Raw genomic sequence first — 23,935 nt, forward strand, 5'->3', positions numbered from 1 at the left:
TGCTTTTATTCTTCCATGTTTAAACTCGTTACCTTCAAAGTACTCTCCATTTGATGGTACCTCCAAAGTACTCTCCTCAATACAACTATTGAGGCATTTTTTCCACTGATTAAAATAGTTTTTGAACTTGTCAGTTTCTATGCCTTTTAGTGCTTCTGCCATTTTTTGTTTCACCTCTTCCACATTGGCAACACATTTCCCTTTGAGGACTTTTTTCACCCAGGGTAATAAAAATTAAAAAGTTACTCCGGGTGAGGTTAGATTAATGGGATGCGGGGTATGGGATGTGCCATTTTTGGTCAAAGATTGATGAACACCCAACGTAGTGTGGGCAGTTGTGTTTGTAAATCGCCCACCATGAAATGGGCAAACACACTGAAAAAAATCACCGAAGTCAAATGCAGACTCACACACAACAACGCCAGCTGGTACACTGATACAGTGGGTTTCTAGAACATTCACATAGTGTGGGGGCAGAGAGCCCTGTACTGTAAGGGGCCAGCAGAATCCAGCCCTCCACCTTGTTTTATCCAGCAGACACCTTGTTTCTGCCTGGCGGCAGCGCTGAACTCCTTACCTCTAGTTAAGGAGTAGTTACATTTATACAGTCCCAAAGTTACGTTTGGCCCTTTGAAGGCAACTGTGAGGCTGATGTGGCCCCCAGTGAAAATGAGTCTGACACCCCTGTTCTAGAAAATAATTCTGGGTTTTCTGGGGGTCTGCCCTTGTATAAACCAAGTAAGTAATATTGAAAGATTTTCTAATTCCTGTCCATATATAATGATGAAATACAGACTAACAAATAAAAAATATATGTTCCTAATTTACTTTTAATTTGGCATATCCTGAAGTAAGGTTATTGGAAAACTTCTTCATCAAACACTCATAACCTTTTATTATTATATGTGATAATTATTTAGTATATAATTCATGCACAGGAAATATTTAAATCAGTAATATCCTCCTTTCATTAAGAAAATTAATTGAATTTGTGTTAACTAAGCCTCACCTATGATTCCCAAATTTTAAAATTCTATATGACTTTTCTCATAGGAAATTAAAAATAATCTTTGTGAGGCCAAATAACATGATTTCATCATGACAATGAAACAAGTCTCATGGTTCTTTGTTATGCACCTACCTTCCAGTCCACGCATCTATCATCAGTCTGTCAACAAACTCATTAACATTCTCACTGAATATATCATGTATTGAAATACTCTACAATATTGCTGTGCATTTATTGAAAAACAAATTTTATATGGATTTCTCAATGCTTCACTCCCTAAAAAAATGACAATCTATCAATGTCAAAATTCAAAAAATGCAGTAACATTTTAAAAATGGAAATAGAAAACATGAGAAACTCTGCCCTGGCTGGTGTGGCTCAGTGGATTGAGCGCAGGCCTGTGAACTAAAGGGTCACTAGTTCCATTCCCAGTCAGAGCACATGCCTGGGTTGCAGGCCAGGTCCCGAGTCGGGGGGTGCTCAAGAGGCAGCCACACATTGATGTTTCTCTCCCTCTCTTTCTCCCTCCCTTTCCCTCTTTCTAAAAATAAATAAGTCCAATCTTTAAAAAAGAGAATAAGGAAAAGAAAACCTGAAAAACTCTACGAAGACAGATATGTAAAAGTATAGCAATGTAGATGGGAGGGGCCTAATTGTTTTGCACAGTAACTATATTTCTGTAATTATTTGAGTTTCACTATCATTTGAAAAAGTAGAAGTAACCTTTTTCTCTATATGGCATGGATAAAATTCATGATCTTGCCCTCAGCTCATACAATTAACTTCCAATACAGTGCACACAGGGAATGCAAAACCTACTAATTTTCACTTGGCGTTCTTTCTATTTTGGCCTTTTGACAGCGTTCTCCAAAACTATCCACTAATTCAGAGTGTTTTTAAGTTAGCATCCACATATAACTCTCTGATAGTCATTATTCTCTTCAAGGCCTATTAGCCTCACTTCGGTTTTTCACATGTAGACTGCTAGACTAACTTTTTCTTCTTATTACAAAGTCTCTTTTTTTTGCACTTCTGCTAAGCTCTACCACCTGGTGACCTGGAGACTTGACATTGAACTTCTGTTTAATGCTGATCCTAATTAGGTGAAACAGCTGAGCAACTAACTGGAAAGCTCTTCCTTTAGAGGTGAGAATCAACCGCGCTCCAGGCTATTCCCCGATTAGGAAGAATCCAATCTGCGATTCAAATGCGATCTGATTCTGCAGGGCACAACACTACTTCTCAGCTTCGGAGTGGGCCTGCATTCATATCTTTAAATAACATTAAATAGGTTTTGGCACAGCTGCAAAGGCTCAAATTTTCCTCATCTGCTGTTTTCTTACATCTAAAACAGTAAAGGCCTCTTCCCCGGTACTCCATGCCACATCAGGGCATTTGAAGCATTACCCACAGAATAGTTCAAATTGCAAAAAATTAATGGAGTATATCATGTATTTCCAATCATAGCTGAAGGCTTTAAATGTTGCTACATAAGCAAAAAAAGATGTGAGTGAATTTGAATCAATCACTCACCTTCATGGCACAAAATTTGGGAACTAAATCTTCTTTCCTTTTCCCCCTTTCCCAAATTACTGCCTCTTCAAATACAGAAACAAAATTTCCAATTTTTTATGGCAAGTAGAAACTAATTTTCTTTTATCTTTAGTCTAGGTTCCTCATTGAGGTAACACAACTACCTTCGGTAAATGACTACTGAAGCCCGAAATAGATTTTATGAGTTCTGGGAGAAAAATGCAAGCAGCCCTTCCCTTTATCCCTGGCTGATTAGCATGTTTGTTAAAAGGGAGACTGTCAAAAAGCCCCATGAATCTCACTTCTCAGACAGGAAAGCATCATTCTAAGACACGTTAAAGCACTGAGTAGTTACCATAAACCTGCATTAGTACATACATTTGTACACTCCTATATTAATATTTGTATAATTTATCATAGTACAAATGAAAGCAGGTGCTCTGTGTGTATGGAAATCAGACTTTGATATTAATAAGCCAAATGGCAGAAGAATTTATTTAATTTTTCCACAAAATCTACCACAAAGCTCATTATCTTTCAATCAATTATTTCTTGCTGAAAGAATCTATTTACTTTTCTTTTCTTCCCTCAGTCTAAGTTCCTGATTCCCTCAAAGTACAGTATAGAATAATCACAAAACCTAAATATTCTCCTCCCAGTTAGCACTTGCTTAGTAGATAGCTCCACTGTTCCTATCTACTTGCATTGCCAATAGATTGGCAGAATACTCCACGTTTAGACACCAGATTAATTTGCAAGAAAATTCTGTCATGTCTTTCACCAGTGAAACTACTGAACACGTCAGAATTGGATGTGCATGTGCATGTCAATTGGATGTGCACATCAGTGCCAGTGTGCTCATTTGGAAGCAGAGGTGGCCCCTAACGACACCAGAAACCTCCAGTACCTTTGCATGCTTGGGAAAATTTCTGAGACACCCGAATCATGACTTATGCTGACAGGTATCAGATTAAAGACCTGAAATGGTTACATATTTAAGAAAAAGAATAAAAAATAGTATTTTGGGTTCTCTGACATCCTGACTGTAGGATCCGAAAACAGCCATTCTTACTATTGTTAAGGATGCCAACTCAGGCTTTTCAATGTCAAAGACTTTGTACCCGCCTGTGTAAACTGATGCCATCAACACCTTCTTAGCCTCAAAAGCAGTAGTTTTCATGTTACTGTGATTGTCAGGATTTCCTGAAGTGCTGCATAGAATGCAGACTTCCAGGCAGTCCTGGGAATATGCAGTTTCTAATAAAACATCTCAGACAATTCTGACGTAAGGCATCTGTCAGATTGGACTCTGAGCAGCAGTGCCCCTGAATATGCGAAGATCTCCAGCAAGCAGCCGAAGGGACAACTCATATTCATGGAAGAAACACTAAAATAATTATTCAGTTCTCTATGTTAAAAGAGTGTATTGCAAATATCTGTTCAAGTAAAGTTGATGTATATATGAGCATTTGGGAGGGAGTCTGCCTAAATAATTTAAATTATTTGCAAGCAGGCAAGTATTTTCAATTCTTGGGAAGCTCAGAGATCCTAGAGCAAATTGTCATGAAATCTCAGACTTAGGTTCCAAAACAATTAGAGAACCAAAAGAATCACAGTTTTGTGTCAAATATGACCAGACACTACTAATAACATGAATTATAAAATTGTTTTTCAATTGTGAGATGCTAAAAAGCATAAAAATGCATATACTTATTCAAAACATACTTGCATTTGTACTCAGAAATTTAGACTACTTATTCTTCAAAAAGAATGGTTCATGCAAAGCCGAGTAATGGACAAACATCACCCACACTTTTGTAACTCAAGAGAGAAGGCTGTTTGCTATGAATAAGGATCAACTCTACAGAACAATGTCAAAACATCCCTGTTATACTTTTTACTTAGCACTCTCAGACATTAGACATTAATATTAAAACATTTTCACCCACAGATCTGAAACACAAAGGTGGCACCGGAAGGTTACAAGTTTGCTTTTGATTTAATGAAATACAATTTAAAGTGTCTAAGAAAAGTTTGATGTCCCCAAGAGCCACAGGCTTCCCTCAGTGCCTCAGGAGGTCTGTGCTTCTTAGAAACACCTGCTATGGTACCTCCTCCTAAATCCTTATCCCACTGGCGACACCTGCAACTGCAATCACAAAAGGTTCTAAATATAGCCAGAAGGAACAAGTTACCTCCCTCTCTAACCAGTGTATGCCTGAAGGAATTCATGCATGCACTCTAGGCTCTTACTGGGCTATCATCATAGGAAGAAAGCTGATGACTTCCAGTTCTTCATAGGAAAGAATCCTGAAAATGCTTTCAAATTATTTTTAACATTAATCTGTGACAAAGGGTTGCATAAACTAAGACAAATTTAGAGGCCTTTTGAATATGAATTGTTAAGTAATTGCATGCAAAAAGGTGCAAAACCAGAGGACTGCAAGGTAACATTCTGTATCTCTCAAGAGGATCATTAGCTGATGATGACAAATAGGTAATTAGAGTTCCCAGCCTCTGAGCTGTGGGAAACACAGTGACCTGGGGGGATGGCCACATAGCCTCTGAGCCCACTCACTCTGAGTCACTCCCTGTTCAGCAGGAAAAGATCCGCACTGGTTAGAAAGGCTGGGAGGGTGACTATGAGCTAATTTTAATGACTCCTGGTCAGTGGCAGATGATTGGATGCAGATAGCCAACCATAAATCTTATTTGCAATAAACAGTTTTATCACATTCAGAATTTCATATTTAATCATAATCCTTTGTCATATATATTAGGGTGATTTAACAAAAGATAAATAAGAACATAATCATACATAGATACTTCTCGCAAGCAAGTCAAATACAAACAGCAAAAGAATCATCCTTCTCTCCATGCCAGTGAGTACAATATAAAATGCATTCCAATCAGTATTCTTAATCTATTATTAATAATAACTTTCATGATTTCATTATCAAAAACAACTTAGAAAGCAAAGTGTGTATGCTGAGATATGTAGTACTTTAAAAAAGAAAAAAGGTGGGAATTAAAGAAAGAATTCATAAACTAAACATCCTTCCTAAAATCAGAATTTATGAAGCTGTAGGCAGCATCGGAGGTCCCCAGGATCTTTCCTCGGGTTTTGCATTGCCACGCTCAGCTGGATGCAGTGGCCCTATTTGCACCACACCAGAGTGGGAGAATCGGGACCAAACGTCCAGCCTGCCAAGATATTTCTCACAAAAGGTTTCTAAGTCATTCCTTCTCCCTCTCATTTATGAACGTTCAGCACATCACACATTTAAACAACCAGCTATCAAAGTGGGAAACACAGCTCCTCGTCTAGCCAAGCTGAAGGAGCAGAGTTGCTCTTCAGGCACTTCACGTCACTATTTTCTGCAGTGAGTGAAGAAATGATCAACACATGATTTGCAAGAGAAACTTTAAGTGAAATGCAGGAGAGCCATCTGGAAGAAACAGAAGAAACTCCAGTAAAAGCCATGATGAAAGAAGTCCCTGAAGGAGCTGATTACTATGACTCTGTCTGCAAACAGAGTGGCCTTAACAACGCCATGAGTCAGTCCTGAAACCAGACCTCAGAAACAAAAACAATGTTTAAGCATAGGTTTGGGATGTTCTCATTATTTACTTCTTCTAGAGCCATTATATTTTCACTGGTTCCTATACGGGGTTTCAAGTTTCCCTAACATATCTCAGATTTATAAAGTCTGAAACAAGTCGATAAAAATGTACTTATAAATTTTTTAACATACACATTCATCAAACATGTAGTAAGCACTAATGATGCTGCTTACCAATAATAGAGCGCTTCTAAGTGTGACATTCACAATCTCAAGATATAGGTCCTGGTGCTTTTTGCTAATAAAACACTAATATTTTTAAAGAGATCATTTCTATCTTATTCCTTAACAAAGTCTGCAAACTAAATTGTAATAATCTGCTCTTGTGAAGGCTTTGTAAGTGATTAGACTCTTTATGGAATAGTCCGTGATAGAACTTTTCTAAATATGCTACACAGACTAAACAAGAATGTTATGATATTAATAATGTAGTAAATGGGCATGTGTTCTGCATAATTGAATTTTCCAGGAAAGTGACGACTAAATAAATGAATCAGTTCAGGGACTGCCCAGAGTGGTGGTGACCATCATCATCACTTATCTCTGGAATATCTCTGGATCTGAACAGACTTTCCAAATAATTTTCACATATTTTGAATATTTTGAGGAAAATACAACATAGATCCACAATCCAGTGATGCACACTTCTATAGCTTTTTAAAATTGTCCTTGAAGAATGCTAATAGCTTTAAATATACAAATCCAGTGGTCATTACGCTTCCTCTGGCAACTCTTCCAAATTTCCAGTTTCAATCACATTGGAAGCTAATGACTTCAATAACATTTCTCACCTCCTCTGGCTGCCAATCCCATTACTTCTCAAATCTCTTCTTCTTCACCCAAGTTGTAGCATGAGCATCACTGTTGCAATGGTTCAGCAAAGGCTTTCCTCTAGTTTACACTTCTCCTGCTCTTAATCTCCTCCCTTTAAGCCTTTCGTGGATTTCCATAGTAAATTTTCATTCTAATATTATTTACTGTATCATGTGCTCCGTAATCTTCCTAAGCTACATTAATTCTTCCCAGTGTCTTCATAATATTTTATTCATAATACTTATATGCTGAGCATATTCAATAGTTCATCATCTACAATGTATTTTTCCTACTAGATTATGAATTCAGTGAAAACAAGAAATGCACCCTGTTCATTTTTATATCTCCCAATCTAACAATGCTTTATGAAAACAAAAGACAAAACCAAACAAGAATACCAACCAACAACAAAATCTAGGCATCTTAGTCACTAATTTCAAAGTTCAATTCAAAACACAATAAAATCTGCAAGGCAATCAATTAATTGATCCTGCATACACCAGCAACGAAAACCAGAATATGTACATGCAGAAGCAGTGCCATTTCCTAAGAAATATATCATGTTTAAAAATTAGGAAATAATATGACATTACCGCAAACCATGTGCATAAAATGTGCAGACCTTGGACTGATAGTCCTGGATAAATAGGAAGAAGTAAAATGTTTTGGAATTGGAAAGCTCATATATAAAAAGATGTTATTTCTTTAAAAATTGATTTATAAATCCAAACCATATCTAGTCAAAATTATAGCAGAACTTTTAATGGGCTTTATCAAGCTCATTCTAAAATTATATTTAAGAGATTATATGTGCAAGATTTTAAACAAGGACAAGAGAAAATTTCATCAGCTGCAACATACCATAATGCTAAATTAATTGGAAAAATAAGGCACCAGTGGTTAAAAATATAGAGACCAATTACACAGAATCACATCAATTCCCTGAAACATGAGCATTTGTATAAAACTAAAACTATCATTTCAAGTCTGTGAATACGGGAGTTCTTTTAAATAAGTAGGATTGGCCCAATTGGTTATAAACGTATTAAAGAAAATCAGACAGTGATATATAGAAAGGGCATATGTATAAAAGATACACAAGTTAACAACTTCAGAAAAAGTTATTTTTGCTGCCAGACTGTCAAAAACGTAAAAGATACACTCTTCAGTATCAAGGTGAGTTTGAGGGAATTGAACCTTGTCATACACGGTTGATAGAGGGTTCAACTGGACCAGTCTTTGGTATACAGTATGTAATATTTACTAAAAACTTTATACTCTTTGAACCAAGTGTTCCGCTTGGGGAATCAATCCTATAAAAATACATGTATGTGCAGTAACAGACAAGTCAAGGATACTCACTGCAGTCTTGATTATTATAACCCAAAATCAGAAACAATGGAATAAACCTCCCCAGACTTATTTTTATCAGTGAGTCAGATAACAGAATAAATTTCTGTTCAGGTAAAGAAAAATCAACTGTATGAAAATGTAAATAAAAAATTGCCAAATTGATACAGTGTAAATAATATTTTTACTTGTGAGGAGGGTAAAGTGTTGACAGGGGGGTGGAGGAAAGGAAAACTATCACCTTGTATTTCTCTTTTGTTTTAATGTTGTACAATTATAGAATGCATTAATGTGGTGCTTATCATTTAAAAACAACCATTAAAAGAATACCTAGAATATGTTTACTTAGTTGCACAAAAACACTAGTGTGAATATTCATAGTTTGAATAACTAATAACTAAACATCAACTCATGCAACAAATATATATTGGCAAAAATCCTGTGATTAAATTAGGCTGCAGTAACACAAGAATGAGGCAAAGCTCTGTTCTCGAGATTATCCAAGAATCATTAGGAATCCGGAAAGGTAAGTGCTTGAGCTACAAGGTGGCGACTGCTATAACAGAGGTCTTCAGGATGTCGACGCACTCTGATCGGAAGGACGGGCAAGGCTTCCGGTAAGTGAATGCAAGTGAAAGAATTTTTAAGTGAATATTAACATTCCTGACAGACAAGTGAGATGAGGGTGGGCAAAGTCATTCTGACTTGTGGTCATAGGTTGGGCCACCGTTTGGGGTTGAATTCCAAACCCCACTCACTCCTCACTTCAAAGCTATCTCATCTGAATTAAGTCACTAAACCCCCCTTTACTACTACGTCCCAGCTGTAGAATGGCTATAGTAATTACACCCACTCCATGGGCATACAAAGAAAACTGAACAAGGCCATTCATAAAAGCCTCAGTACAATACCTGGAATGTATGTTTTAATAAATATTTGCTATTTTCTACTTATTACCTAAGAAGCCAAAGAGAGCATGATGTGTTCTAGAAACTGAAAGAAGGTTGATGGCAGTTAGTAGCAAACCTATGCAGCATTTACTAAAATACAGTGAAATACAAATAACTGTTAACCAAGTAAGTGCAGGGCAATTTACCTCAACATATCTGATTTTGTATTTCTTTACTTGCATCCTAAAAAATTATCTTATGATCAATAAAGAAAACTTTAATATATACTCAATGATATTTGCATATTTTCCCAGTTAATTTGTATAAAGGAAAATGAAATTATTTACTTCAAACATTTAAGGCTTCCACAGTTAGCATAGAAAGCAATGTACTCAAGAGGAATTTAATTTCAAAAATTATTCATCCACATTAATATCCCATTTAAAAATGACTTCTATCACTTAGTGCAAAAGAGTCTAAAGATCCCTTCCTTTCGATCTCCAGCTGTCCTGTCTTTAGGGTATCACTACCTACTTGCTTTCTTACCGTCACTTCAAATCCATAAGTATTCACATGCACTACTGTTTCAAATGCTTTTAGTCTTTCCATATTGCCTGGCTCTTTTTTTAAAATAAATAATATTACTGATTTTATGTATATATATGCAGTAATATACATAAACAGATATAGATACACAGATACACATCGTGGGCTCTAAATCCAGACCATATGGACAAAATTGTGAGAACTATATAAATTACTATGTGTAATTTATATAGTTACATATACAAATTTATATAGTGACATATAGTTTCCAGAACAGTGTCTGGAAACTTCTCAGGCCTTAATAATTATTAGTTGGTGATGTTAGTTCTCTTTTAGCTTCCAATCTCATTTTGTCTCTCTTTCTCTTTCTCTCTCTTTCTCTCTCTCTCTCCGTCTCTCTCTCTCTCATTTCTCTCTCAGTGTACTGTTACATTAAATACATTCTATTTCCAGCTTAATTGCATATCTAAACTTCTGTGTCAAATTACTCTTCATATCATACTTTATACTTTCTTCAGTGTCTTCATGTCTTATTGTAGAGCAAAAGCTACATCTTACTCATCTCCACAACCAAAGCCCTACTTCAGTAAGCCTCCCTTCACCTCTGTTACTTCTAAATGTTTTGCCCAATAAGAGGACGCCGTGCTGTGGAACCGCCCAATTTACTCCAATTCTCATTAAACAACTACATTCGCCTGGTACAATTTCACTAGAAATTTCCTTGCCGTTCATCAAGGAAGCAATTTTGTACTTGACACTCAGCACGCTGGGTCAGAATGAGGCACTGATACAGCATTACTCATCTAGAAAGAAAAAATACTAGTAATGGTTCTTGGCTTCTTTAGTGATAACAGAAAGGCAAAGATCGGAGTTTTGTTTTGTTTCTTGAGAGCAATTAAAATTTGTTCTTTGCCAAATTTTATGTGTTTACCTTACATTTTATTTGTTTATACAAAAACCAACCTCTGTAACCTGGCCCTGAACTCCATCGCTGTAATTATTTATTAAGCCTTCCATATTTAAGCCCATTAGTTTTAGTGAATTGGAATGCAACAGAGTGTGATTATAAATTTGTTAATGCATGGAAAAGAAATTAAATTTGATCATATATACAAATTATAAAAGCAGTTTCTGGTCCTATGTATATAATAATGTTATTATTAAGACAACTTATATGTTTGTATCAGCATAGACATAGTTAAATGGTTTCACACAATTATCATAGGAGAAAATATTGTAAATCATGAAAACCAGGTAATAAAAATTACACATGACCTAATTCATAGCTTGTAATATCAGATTTCTAAAATTAAAACTGTAGTTGAATATGAAATGCAAAAGGTGTGACTTTATTTTAATAGTCTTAAAATTGAATAGATTGTGTCAAATTATTGACAACAAATCAAATTATTTACAAGAAATTTTACTGATGTGAATATTAAAAATCAACAAAAATGTGACATTTAATGACTAAAGGCATAACTGATTTTAACATGATAAATGCAATTAAGACAATAACATTATTACTACAACTAGTACAATTAACAACTTCTGCTACAAGATTGATATATATTTTTTTCCAAAGATCTTTAGCCCATTGAATATTGATTTCTATCATGCAGGAAAAGTTTTCCATAGTGAATTAAGATTTTAAAAATTATAAAAAGATATACTAGTATATTCCAAAAAATTGCTAAAGCTTGAAGGTATTTCCCATCAAAAATCAAATACGGCACAATAATTATTTTGTAGAGTTCATTAATAAAATTGGGAAGAGATTATTAATCTCCAGAGTGTTAAATTGAACTTGCAGTGAAAATTGATCAAACTTCTCCTGTCTCGAAAATACCCTATGGCTGCTATTGATCGAGAGTTTGGGACACTATTATAATTCATCTCCAAACACAAAGAATGTGAGTTAGAAATTGTTTTTAAAAGATTTATGAGGTGGGAGCCAAAAAAATGGACTTTATTTCTTGAAAAAATTGTGTATTTATTCTTACATGTTCAAACTTCGGTCACCTTCAAAGTACTCTCCATGTGATGCAATACACCTATCAAGACATTTTTTCCACTGCTCAAAACGGTTTTTGAACTTGTAGATTTTGATGCCTTCTAGTGCTTCTGCTGGGTTTTGTTTCACCTGTTTCACATCGGCAAAATGTTTCCCTTTGAGGAATTTTTTCTTCCCGGAAAACAAACAGAAAGTGTCTCCAGGCAAAACCAGGTGACCAGGAAGGGTGGGGCATAGAGATGGTGATGTTCTTGGTCAAAAACTGCTGAACACTCAGCGCGATGTGGGCAGGTGCTCTCATAAATCACCCATCTAGAAATGGGCAAATGCAGTGAAAGAGCCTTCAAAAAAAGCTCACTGAAGCAGAAGGCAGCCTATCACAACACCACCGGCAGGCACACTGACCCTGAGGCCTTCCTAGACCATTTACCTAACAAGGGAAGCCTGTAGTAGAAGGGGCAGCATTCCCGAAGTTAATTCCAGTGGGTTTTGGGGGGGGGTCCCCCATTATATTATTTAACATATACACACGATTTAGCACCTAAAGGATGTCTTACGCATGTGAGTGTTATTGTGGAGAGATCCCCAGGAGGACGTACCTGGCTAGGCTGAAGGCATCGTCGATCAAGCCTGCTCGATTACTGACAGAGAGAACCTAGGAGAGCAACCAGGACAAAATGGGATCACTTAGGATTAAAATGGCAGATTCACATATCAAAACAGATCTTTGATGAGTAAATCCAGTTTACCTCATGGTTCCTGATTAATTGATCAATCAGTAATCTCCAATTCCTTAAATCATAGTTGACTCTAAAATAGCCAGTTTGATTGATGTTCCCAAGCAACCAGCTTCCTTTGACCAAAGAAGTTATTCTGTGGTGCTCTGAAAATAACATTTTGGGGTAGAACAGGCTTTAAACTTTAAGGGTTAAAATGGTATAAAGTATGTTTTCTTAATACCAGATATTAGAATACAAATAATTTAAAAAGAACACCATTCTAAATACTTAATTAAAATCTACTCTTTAATCAATTAATCACTATATCTAGAATTTGCGAGAAAATCTTTAGTTGATTACTCACTACCTCAATTTTTTCTTATAATTAACATTTTTGTCCTTGACAAAAGTCCATAACCTATACATATTTTTTCAAAATAGGAAACGCAATGAAGGAATATACCACTGTATTTGTGTGGCTGCTACTAATCTGTGCATGGATATGTGGCCAGAATAAAAGAAAAGGTTTTAGATGCACATCTACTCATCTTGTTCAGTGAGAAACTGATTACCATAGAGCTCATTTGTTTGAAAGTCAGTGTGGTTCACTGCCTTTTTTCTTTTGCTTTCTTGGAAGTACTAATAAATAACACTTTCCAGCATCATCAATAATGTTGGAAATAGGAACCTCATTTGTTTGACTTTAATATCGCTACATATAATTAGAACAAAGAGAAAATTCTGCTTATTGAAATCATTTTGTTAAATGATAACTTGATTATACTCTCCAGTAATTCAATTAAAGCAGACCAGTAACAGTAATCTTATAACTTATATATTTAACTCTATCAAGTAGAGAGAGAGAACTCCATTTGCTTTTAATGTTAGCATTTATTGATTTCCAAGAACCTTAGGTCACAATTCTAATCATTTTTGTTGATGTTCTTAGGACTCATGCTTCACAGACATTACATAATGTATGAAGTTTACTTAAAATTTATGTTTTATACACACGTGCACACCTGTGTGCACACACACCACTGGTCTAATTTTTGTAGTTACTGGAAACCAGAAAATTCATCATAGAAACTGTGTCATGTCTGAGTTTGAAGCACAACCTCTGAATCTCATTCTCTTGTCAAGGTTTTTACACATCTCACTACAACACAGGTTTTATTTATTCTTTAAACACTAACTTTATAGAGTACTCTCAGATAGAAGCCCACAAAAGAGAAGAGATTATACCACAAAAATTACTGGGTGAGCACCAGTGACCATTAATTGCTTAGGTCTGGAATGGGATGGGCTGATCTAATGCATGTCACACATATGCAATTTTCAAAAATGTATAATAAAAAAATTCTTAAACATCAACACATACTGAACAAAATTATCTAGTCTTTAAGGCTTCAAATAGCACTTCAACTTCTTGCCACCTTTATAAATAGTATCTGTTGGGACATAAAAAGAAATGAGGCAAAGGAAGGTTCATTGAATTGCCCAAGAAAGCTGGAAATGGTCCACCTCGGGTCTCCTGACTTTGGTGCCTATTCGCCACGTCATGCTCTATTGACACAAGATGATATAACACTTTCACTGCACTACGATATACATTTTCCACAGTCTTATATTGATTCAAAAGGAGAGGAGAGCACTGAAAACAAGAATTAGAACAGGAATAGAAAAGAAGTTCTACTACCACTTTTTCTATATATATGTGTAAATGTTTCCAACTTCAGCCACTGATTCTCTTTCATTCACAATTTCCTTATCTATAATAACCTAAGGGCCAAATGATAACATTTAAAGTCCTTTCTAATTCTATGATTAAAAGAAGGGGCTATTTTTCTTAGTTTGAGAATTTTACGTATCTTAATCCATGCTACCTGGGAAAATAAATGCATCCTCTATTGCTATAAAATATTAATAGCTTTCCAGGTTTCTGATACTTTGTATATTTTTCAAAAATTTAATGTGTTTATCCACAAAATTCTATAAAGCTTTAGAATATCATCCATTTTACAGATGTAAAAATAAAAACAAAAAATTAACAAAAATATGGCATTTTTAAAAAATAAAGTAATCTTATGAAGACAGATTTTAATTAGTCACACCTGAATCCACTGAGGAAAAATTAAGACTGAAATATTGAGTGTCACTTTATTAAATTCTTAACTAAAACCTGAAAGATGTTATTGTTTGTGAATAATTTTATGCATGCCTTTGTTATAAATGAAATCTTTGGAAAGATGATTCCCTAAAAGATATTGTAATAGTTTTTAAATCTTTTCCCTTCTAGTTAATTATATCTCTAAATAGTTCTGAAGAACATTTGAAAATTAACTAATGGAAAGCAATGAATATTAAAGAGATCTTTTCTAGTGGTCTAATGAGGTACAGTAGTTGGTAAGTACCATAATAAAAAGTATGGAAGTTATATTTCAAATGTTAGTAATAACAGTTAAAAATGGTATTTAGAATGTATCCAAAATGGCATAAGACTTAACTATGTCAAGACATAGAGTAGTAGGAACTTTTTGTTTTTATATGCATTATTTAGAATAACAACAGAAAGGAGATTAGGCCTTTCTACCCAACACTGGCTGGTTACAGAACAATCAGAATTTAAAACAAAAATTCAACCAGGGTAACAATATACAACAAACTCAGCTATAACACATGCTGGTTTTCTCACTAAACTCTTGAAAATGCTTAAGGAAAGCACTACAGCATTATGCTAATTTTTAATGTCACTCCTATTCTTCAGCATTAATTTTTCTTTTATTTTGAATCTTTTCTAACATTTGGCATTATTTTTATTCCCTTCCATTGCATTTTAAGTTATAGCCAGTCAGCATACAAGTTACTATATTTTAAATGTCTATATCCTCAGTATTTTCATAATAAAAACAAGAGATAAATCCTTTTGCCTACTTGTGATAACTTAAAAATTGGCTTTAAAACTACTTTTAGGCTATAGTGATCTATACCTTAACTTGGAATTAATTAGATATTCATTTAAACCATTGTAAAAATTGAAGTGTCAAGAGCTTATGATGATTCAAATCAAATTTCCACTCTGTATTCTTCATGACTTTGCCTTAGTAAGATTAAATCTATATGACTGGCAATGAAAAATTACAAAAACATTGATTTGATTGCTATAATTAAAAGGTAATTTTTATATATGCTGACAATAATTGACCAGAATACTTTCTTAATATTTTTATAGATAAATATGTTTCATTGACATTAATTGACTATATGTGAGAGGGAGGAAAAGTTACAACATATAGGGTTGGACAAAAGTGGGTTTACAGTTGTTCTGTGGAAAATAATACATTAATTAATAAATAAGAATATAAGAATAAACTCGTGTTTTGCATATCCACAACTGTGTATACCTACTTTTGTCCCACCCTGTATAAAAGAAGACAAGGATTAATAAAGTTCTTTCTTTAATTTCTTCCTGATGTCAGGGTGTTTTTTTTATCACTGAGAGGAAAAACTTCAAGGCAAAAGTGGATACAGTTAGAATGAGATGAGACAAGGAAAATAGAAAGGCTGCCTTTCTTTTAGGTCCTTTCTAAGAGCAACAAGACGTAACACAAGCCTCTAAGAAACATTGAGTAGGTACAGGCATGCTGCCACAAATTCTTCAGCATTTTAACTGAGGTGATGCTTTATCAACTGAAAACTCTGAAATGGCACGTTAATTCTGTAGGTTGAACACTGAACAACTTCACGGATGGGGTGTGTCATAAACTCCTGGTCTATTGAAATACCCTCTCCCAGAGTTATGCACAGCTCATACTCTGTAGTTGGGTATAAAAACCATGTGTTTTCACACGGATGGTGTTTTAGACAAATGTATGGCTTCAAATATCATTTGGTTATCATGATTAATACTGAAAGACTATAAATGAAAACAACCAATCAAATACAATGACCTGTGACTATTGGTCAAGAAGAGTTGCATTGGGCTAATTCCTGTAGAGTAAGAAGGTACCATGAATAAAAGCATGGAAATAATTAGGGAACTAGAGAAAACAGACCTGGAAAATGTACCCCAAAGGAATCTGATTTGCTCTGAATCTCTGCACTGTATGTGGAGAGAGACATACAAAATGTGGAGAGATACATCCCCAAAAAGTGACGTTTGGGGATGATTCTGATGTTTGATCAATATGTTTGTGCTCTTCTAATTTTCCCATTTCCATTCTATCTTCCAACAAGAAATGTTTTACTTCGTTTCTAAAAAGCTATTCTTTTTCATGTTCCAAGCAATCATATAAAAGGCTGATTTCATTCTAATGGTTAGGTCATTACTATAACAACCCACTGCTTGCATTCATCATCACATAACAAATTGTGTAGATAAATATAACAACCACATGGAGGCAAAAGAGAAATACAAGGAAAAGTAATACAGTAAATGTGAATTCAGAATCATCATATAAATACTAACTCCAAGAAATAAAAAGAATAGATATTATGCGATTTAAAAGGAGAAACACCAATAAGTTTTTAAATAGGCATTTCAGTGCACCACATATGAATGTTTTATATACAATATATATAAACGAAAGCATATATTTTCATAATCTGTGATTATGTGTTAAAAATACAATAACATAAAAATTGAATAGAAATTCAACTAGAAATATATGCACAAGTGTTTATATTTCTAGTAAACAAATTAGATTCTGCTGTAAGAATATTTTCTTGTGTGTGTATGTATTGTGAGCACTTACATCTCCCTTATAATAGCAAGACTGAGGTGAATAAACAATGTTCATGTCATTGTGTATTTCTTTGTACCTTACCTGATTTCAGAAAAAAAACAAGCGTGGCTGTTTAAAGTGATGCCTATGAAATAGCAAGATAACAGCAATTGGCAGAGCATTTGAAAGGAGCAAGAAGAACAAAACGTTGACATACTTGCCCATCTAAATATACATTAAATGTTACATAAAGAACAATCATTGTTTCCATGCCTCTGGTTCTATTTTGTTCACTTTTGTGTTTTGTTCTGGAAACAAGGAACAGACGGACAATGGCCAGATGGGAGAGAGGAGTGGGATAAGGAGGAAAAGAGGGGGAAGTCCGTAGTCAAGGAACAAGTTTAAATGACCATGGACATGAACAACAGAGTGGAGATGACTGCTGGAGAGGAACAGGGCAGGGGAAAGCAACAGGGGAAAATTGGGACAACTGTAACAGAACAACAATTTTTTTAAAAAGAACAATAATGGGAAACAAATAAAAGAGACAGTTTCTCCCTCTAGAATAAAGGATTTAGGTTGGAGTCAAGAAATAGCTTTCTGATGGTGAACTGAAACAGGTCACTATGTTATTTGAAGATATTTAGAAATAGAATAAAATCTCATCTCTCTCTGCTCCTTAAGAATTGATCCTACATAAGGGATAGCTTAAGGACTGATGAAACTTCCTCCCTTCTGCCCTATAATTATCTAATTCTATGAAGAATATTGCCTCACCCAGTCTTTAAACAGTCTTACCTAGTAAAGAGAAGATGACAGGAAAATGGAATTAAAAATGTGACCTGTATTTCAGTATTAGGTATCCTGCTTTATCAGGAGTTCTGATTATAATTCAATTATATTTGGGTTTGTAAAGTGATACAATTTGAAATAGCTAAAATTAGTACTACAACTACTTTTAAATTTTCTATTTCCCATCCAAGACAAAAATTTACATATATATATAAATCAACTGAAATTAGATTGTGTAGAAATTATATTACATTATACTTAATTTTGTAAAGGTGATTATGATTTCTCTACATTCTATTCTAATCTGTCTTTACTCACATTTTTATAACATCTGAAACCAGAGGTTAGGTTGCTAAATAATTATCTAAAATAAAAAAGTGCCTTGCAGGAGAATATATAATTTACCTGATTTGTTAGACACCCAAATAATTGCTTCTGAAGACACATGGCTTCTATTTCCTACCACAATAGTTAATGGAATCTGCCACAGGTAACTGCAAAACAGAAGAGAAGCTTTAAGAATAAAAATAGTTATAACAAATAAGAAAACAACATGCATTATGCACCTTCTTTGTGATTTTTATTATTCTCTTTAAGGAAATTAAAAAATTCCTTAGTTATAAAAGTAAGGAATATGTCAAGAAGATTAATTTACTCTCTCTTTTCTTTTTAAGATTTCTTCCTTGGTTTATTTTTAGAGGGAGGGGAAGGAAGGGAGAAAGAGAGGGAGAGAAACACCAGTGTGTAGTTGCCTCTCCCAGTGCCCCCTGCCAGGGACCTGGTCCACAACAGAGGCATGTGCCCTGACTGGGAATCGAACCCTTTGGTTCACCGGCTGGCACTGAGCCACATCAGCCAGAACTGAATTTACTCTTTCAATGTCACTAACCAGACTTGGCCTTGAAGAGTTTTAATTTCAATTTAAAAGGAGGACTCGATACAAAACAATTTATCTTGGGGGAAAAAACAGATTTGCATTTTGTATTAAGAATAAAAAGTAGATAAAATGTATAGACCTGAGTGTAGATAAAATGTATAAACCTGAGTCACACCATTTATTAATTAAAGTCACATCCTTTCTACTTGTTTCTATGTTAGATTAATAGACATTTCAGTGGTTTCATGCATTTACATTTCAATATTCTCTTTATTTGTCCAATTCTTCTAAAAGATACAATTAGCATATTCTTACAGAAAGTTGAATGTAGTACACCTAAAGCAGAGTAACTGAAAAGTAAAACTAATCATATCCCCCTAAACCCAGACTCACACTGAGAGCACTGTTGGGCACACTTACTGCCCTGTTTTCTGGAATGAAATCTCCAAACTGACCTGTAAAATCACCCATCATTAGGTGGAGATCGGTCATGAGTCTCAACTAGCACACTAAGGAGAAGCATTCTCCAGAACTTTACTTTTTATAGGATAAAAGTTGAGGCCTATACTTGTACGTGGAGTAATATCAATTTAGTCTCAGGTGAGTAGCCAGATGCGTGTTGTATCATTTTATAAGTTCAGTGACTAAATGTTGTTTCTTTCCCGAAAATATAGTCATATTATCTTGACCTATCATTGCACCATTAGCAACAGCGTAAGCTAACAATATCCAGCCTGGAAAAAATATGTTTTATTTTTAATATTGTTTTTGTTCAATTTAGCTGGATGATGCTGGTTAATCAAATAATACAGGCTTCAAGTGTATAATCCTCTGCTACATCATCTGTGTGGGGCATTTTGTGCCCACCACCCAAGTCAAATTTTCTTCTGCCATTATGTTCTTGAACCCTGTCACCCTTAACTACCTCTGAGCCCCCTTCCTTCCTGTAACCACTTTACTGTGGTCTGTGTCTATGCGTTTCTGTTTGTTTGTTTTCCTTGATGGTTCACTTGCTGCTTTCCATTTTATATGCTTCGTGTGATGAAATCATAGGGTTCTTGACTTTTTCTGACTTATTTTAAAAATGTAACAAGAGATATTGTGTGAGTTCCATACGTGTGGAGTGAATGGAAAGCTGAGAATTTTGCAGCGAATATGTCTGGAGTTATATAACTAAAAGCATAATGACCATGTCTTTGGAGCTGTGAGAGAGGGCAGGCATGTGCTCTAAATCTGTCACATGGAACTGGATTATTTTATCATTTCCTGTTTTGCATTCACAACAAAGAGAACTCAGCAATAGTACAAAAGCCAAACAAAAAATTGAAAGAAATCCGTAATTTATACAACTATCTCCAATATAGAAAGTCAAAATAATATGTTTAAGATTCTAAGTTTTAAAAATGATATGCTCTACTTAATCAGTGTTTGAGTGTCAACCATGTGGACACCTAACACTATAGTGCAGTGGACTCCACAAAATAGACCAGGAAATAAATAATCTACAGAAAAAAAAAACATGTCTTATTTCATGAGGAAGATGTGGATGAACACAACTCGTGTCATGTTTTTAACGAAAACCTCCAAGCGCCTAACATAATGTTAGGAATATGTCACAAGTGTTTAGTGATGGATTTACTATGAAGAAAACACAGAGAACTGGTATATTTATTTAACAGCCATTCTGTCTAAAAAGACTATTTTTGATTAATTGGAATAATTAGTTAAGAAACAACAATGTCTGGCTTTGGATCTGATTTTAAATTTAAACTATGCACATATTTTTCATACGTGAGATATTGCAAAAGCCCGGAAATCCCATAAACTGTCATTGTATTACACTGAGGGAAAATAAAAGGGGTCAACTAAGTCTATAGGTAAGGCCAAGATTAACTTTATATACTTGACCTTTTAGTACCTAGTCCCACATTCAGTGGGGTCAGTAAATTGTGAACTCAAATAAGTGTCAGTGAAAGGACACGAGACATGTAAAATTGAAGATGTTAAAAATCCTCAAGGGTCAATTTTTTTTATATCATGGTCATAAACATGTTTGTCAAACATTATTTGCCCCTAATATAACAAAATAAAGGACAGATAAAATTGGTATTAAAGCTTCGACCACAATGTCACAGTGAATTAAAGGATCAGTAACACAAAATTGAGTACTAAATTTTCAACTGCAAGCCATATTTTTTCAAAAGAGAAAGTAATTTGTAAGATTAATGGGATGTCATGCATTATCTTACTCTAAATATTTTATATGCTAAGGTTCAACATCATCTTCATGGTTTTAAAACTCAAGTACAAGCCAAGCCCTACAGAAGTCCCATATAGTTTTATAGCCTGGGAGAATTTTTTCCTTGAAAGTGCCAGTCTAATACATCAGATGCATGTTATACGTTGATGGTATTTTTGTTCAAAATTTGTTCTGTCATCTGCATGTCCTTTATGTTTCTCTGCCTCAGTGATGCCTGTACCAGACTGATCATTTCCAAAGGCATAGCTGGATCTCTCTAACTTTGCTACAGTCAAGTAGCTTTTATGGACTTCTGGCAAGCCCCGAGGTTATGCCTAAGCAGGTTTTAGCACGGAGCCAGGTGGTAGATGATCAGAACAAGCATTGGGTAGCTATGAGAAGCCCAAGCTGGATGAAGAATGACAGATCCTGACATTGCGGCACGTGTTCTATGGGTCTGGACAGTTGGAGTGCAAGGGCAGTCAATGGAAGACCAATAGATGTATTAGGCAGGGGATTTAAGACAATGCTTTTCTAAAGAGGATTCCAAATGTAGTCACCAGAAGTATTAATAAGTTTCTTAATGACTTTCTCTGTAGCCCATCTGGGAGCTAGGCTGCTTGGGAAGGATTTCTCTTCTTCTCAGTGATCACAAAGAACATTGAATCATGTTTCACACCTCCTAGATGCTGGTGAGTGATAAAGTCAGACTGTTAATATTCCCAGGTAATAGAAGACAGCACGACCAACCGAATTCAGACACCTTCTCTTATTTATTCATTTTAACCCCCATCCTTCTTTGTTCCTCCAACCTCTTATCAGAGAACCTAATGAAAAATGAAATTGCGAGATAAAGATCTACTACCTTTCCTTGGCTCAGCCTTTAATAAGACACAAAACATTAAGAAAACAGGAAGAAAAAAAGAAATACTTGGTGCTGAATTATCAGTAATTAAATGAGAGTTGCAAAAGAAAGTTATAAGTATCGAGAATCAAAATTCTATGCATGTTTGTCTTTTTAATGGTTTGAAACACTAAAAATGAGGGAAGAAAATAAGTGTATTGATACTTCGACCATTTAGAAATGAATTTGAGTTTCTTTGACTCAGGTAATATTTAGCCTAGAGTTTTTGTTTTCTTTCTTTTTTTTTAAACTCATCTTTTTGGATTTTTCATTTCTGTTGTTATCTATTTTATTAATCACGGTGTGCTTAATTCCATTCAATCACATCAATGCATCTTTCTTGAATTCAACATTTACAGGGAAAACAACCACACATTATTTTCTTAAATCATCATGATAACTTAAATTCTGTCTTCCTAAACAAAGCAACTTTGGTGTGGTGTAATCTTGGTGGCTAAAAATATCTGGAAAGGGGAGTAAGAGAGGAATTAAAATATAAATACCATAATTTAAATTAAGAAATCAAACCTACATTTTGCTTATAACATTTCAGAATAGTGTTATCAATGCTCTTATAATATGAAAATACCAAGAGCAATGTCAGAATAAAAGAATTTTTTCATGAAACAAAGTGTTATACCTGTTGTTCTGAAGTGCACGTCCTTTAGTTTTGGTACTGATGTCATAAATAAAATGCTGTTGGGTGATTATGATCCAATTTTCTGCTGTTGTGTTTCCCAAGATGGTGATAACAGGATAGCCCATCTGGAGTGTCCACTGATCCATTACTTCTTGTATATTTACATACTTTCCATTTCTTTTTAAAGCCTTTATAACCAAAATTATATGCATTAGTTTTATAAACATGAATTATAAACATAATTACACCCAACCATTCTCATTTTTACCTTTATGATTCACCTGAATATAAAAACATTTAAAATCAGTGAAGCTAATATACTGTTAGAAAAATTAATCCCCTTGCCTTATCTTCATATATATAATGTTTCATATACACCACATTCATGTAAGTTTTTTACTTAATAGAGATAAAACATTTTATTACTAAAACAAGTACTTGAAGCATCATTAAGTATCTGCAGTATGTTTAGTATCAAATTTAAATTTTGTTATTCTCATATCAAAACAATTTCTTTATATTATAAATATTTCTCTCTTCAATGTGAATATCTGATACCATATTAAAATTTTATTTCAGAAGTATTACCATGTTTGAAAGTAGGCAAGATATCTCTTACTACTACTTACAGTTTAATTTTGAACACCATTATCTTTATGATATATATGTAATATATAAAAAATAAAACACGAAAGTAATATGATGAAAACAGAAGTATAAAAAACAAAAACAAACTGTTAGTGTCCATAAAATTTATGATTGCTTTATAAACTTAATTTGAGCATTCAAGAAGAGGTTTTCATATCTGAGCTTCCTATACGTTACCTCAGAAAGAGTATTCCAGAGATCATTTCTGGCTGCATTGCCATACTTATGAATGGTTAAATAATCCTACAAAGAATGCAAAATTGTAATTACAACTCAAAGGCTAAGCAATTTCCAGTAGACACTTTTATTTCTCGATGCAATTAACTATTTCCATGTGTTGGAATTGCATTAACAAAAAGAAAGACATGCAGAAAAATGAAGAATCTCATTTTGAAATATTCCAAAAATATTTAACTCTAGTGTATTTCTTACATCATCAAAAATATCTGAAAAAATTAATCTCTTAAAATTATTTTCATAGCCCTAATCACTCCGTAAGAATTTCCAGGGTCGAAGATCTTTCTCCGCTTTAACAAGTCAACTTTGGGCAATTTTGAAGAAACTATCTTTGCAGTGAAATATATTAGGTGAAAGTTTCCCATAGGTTTTTATGT

General features: G+C 34.4%; 1 protein-coding gene across 1 annotated transcript in view; it reads right to left on the reverse strand.

Annotated features, from left to right (window-relative positions):
- Positions 1–23,935, reverse strand: part of TRHDE (thyrotropin releasing hormone degrading enzyme) — a 389,993-nt gene that overhangs the window by 63,154 nt on the left and 302,904 nt on the right. The window contains exons 8-12 of the mRNA XM_037049432.1: positions 23,499–23,564; positions 22,674–22,861; positions 18,419–18,507; positions 12,528–12,661; positions 12,378–12,433 (exon numbers count right to left, since the gene is read on the reverse strand). Of these exons, the coding sequence (XP_036905327.1) occupies positions 12,378–12,433; positions 12,528–12,661; positions 18,419–18,507; positions 22,674–22,861; positions 23,499–23,564 (533 nt within the window). The remainder of the gene's footprint in view (positions 1–12,377; positions 12,434–12,527; positions 12,662–18,418; positions 18,508–22,673; positions 22,862–23,498; positions 23,565–23,935) is intronic.

This window comes from Sturnira hondurensis, unplaced genomic scaffold (genome assembly GCF_014824575.4).
Source record: "Sturnira hondurensis isolate 20B ecotype Veracruz unplaced genomic scaffold, ASM1482457v3 Scaffold0006496, whole genome shotgun sequence".
Classification (NCBI taxonomy): Eukaryota; Metazoa; Chordata; class Mammalia; order Chiroptera; family Phyllostomidae; genus Sturnira; species Sturnira hondurensis.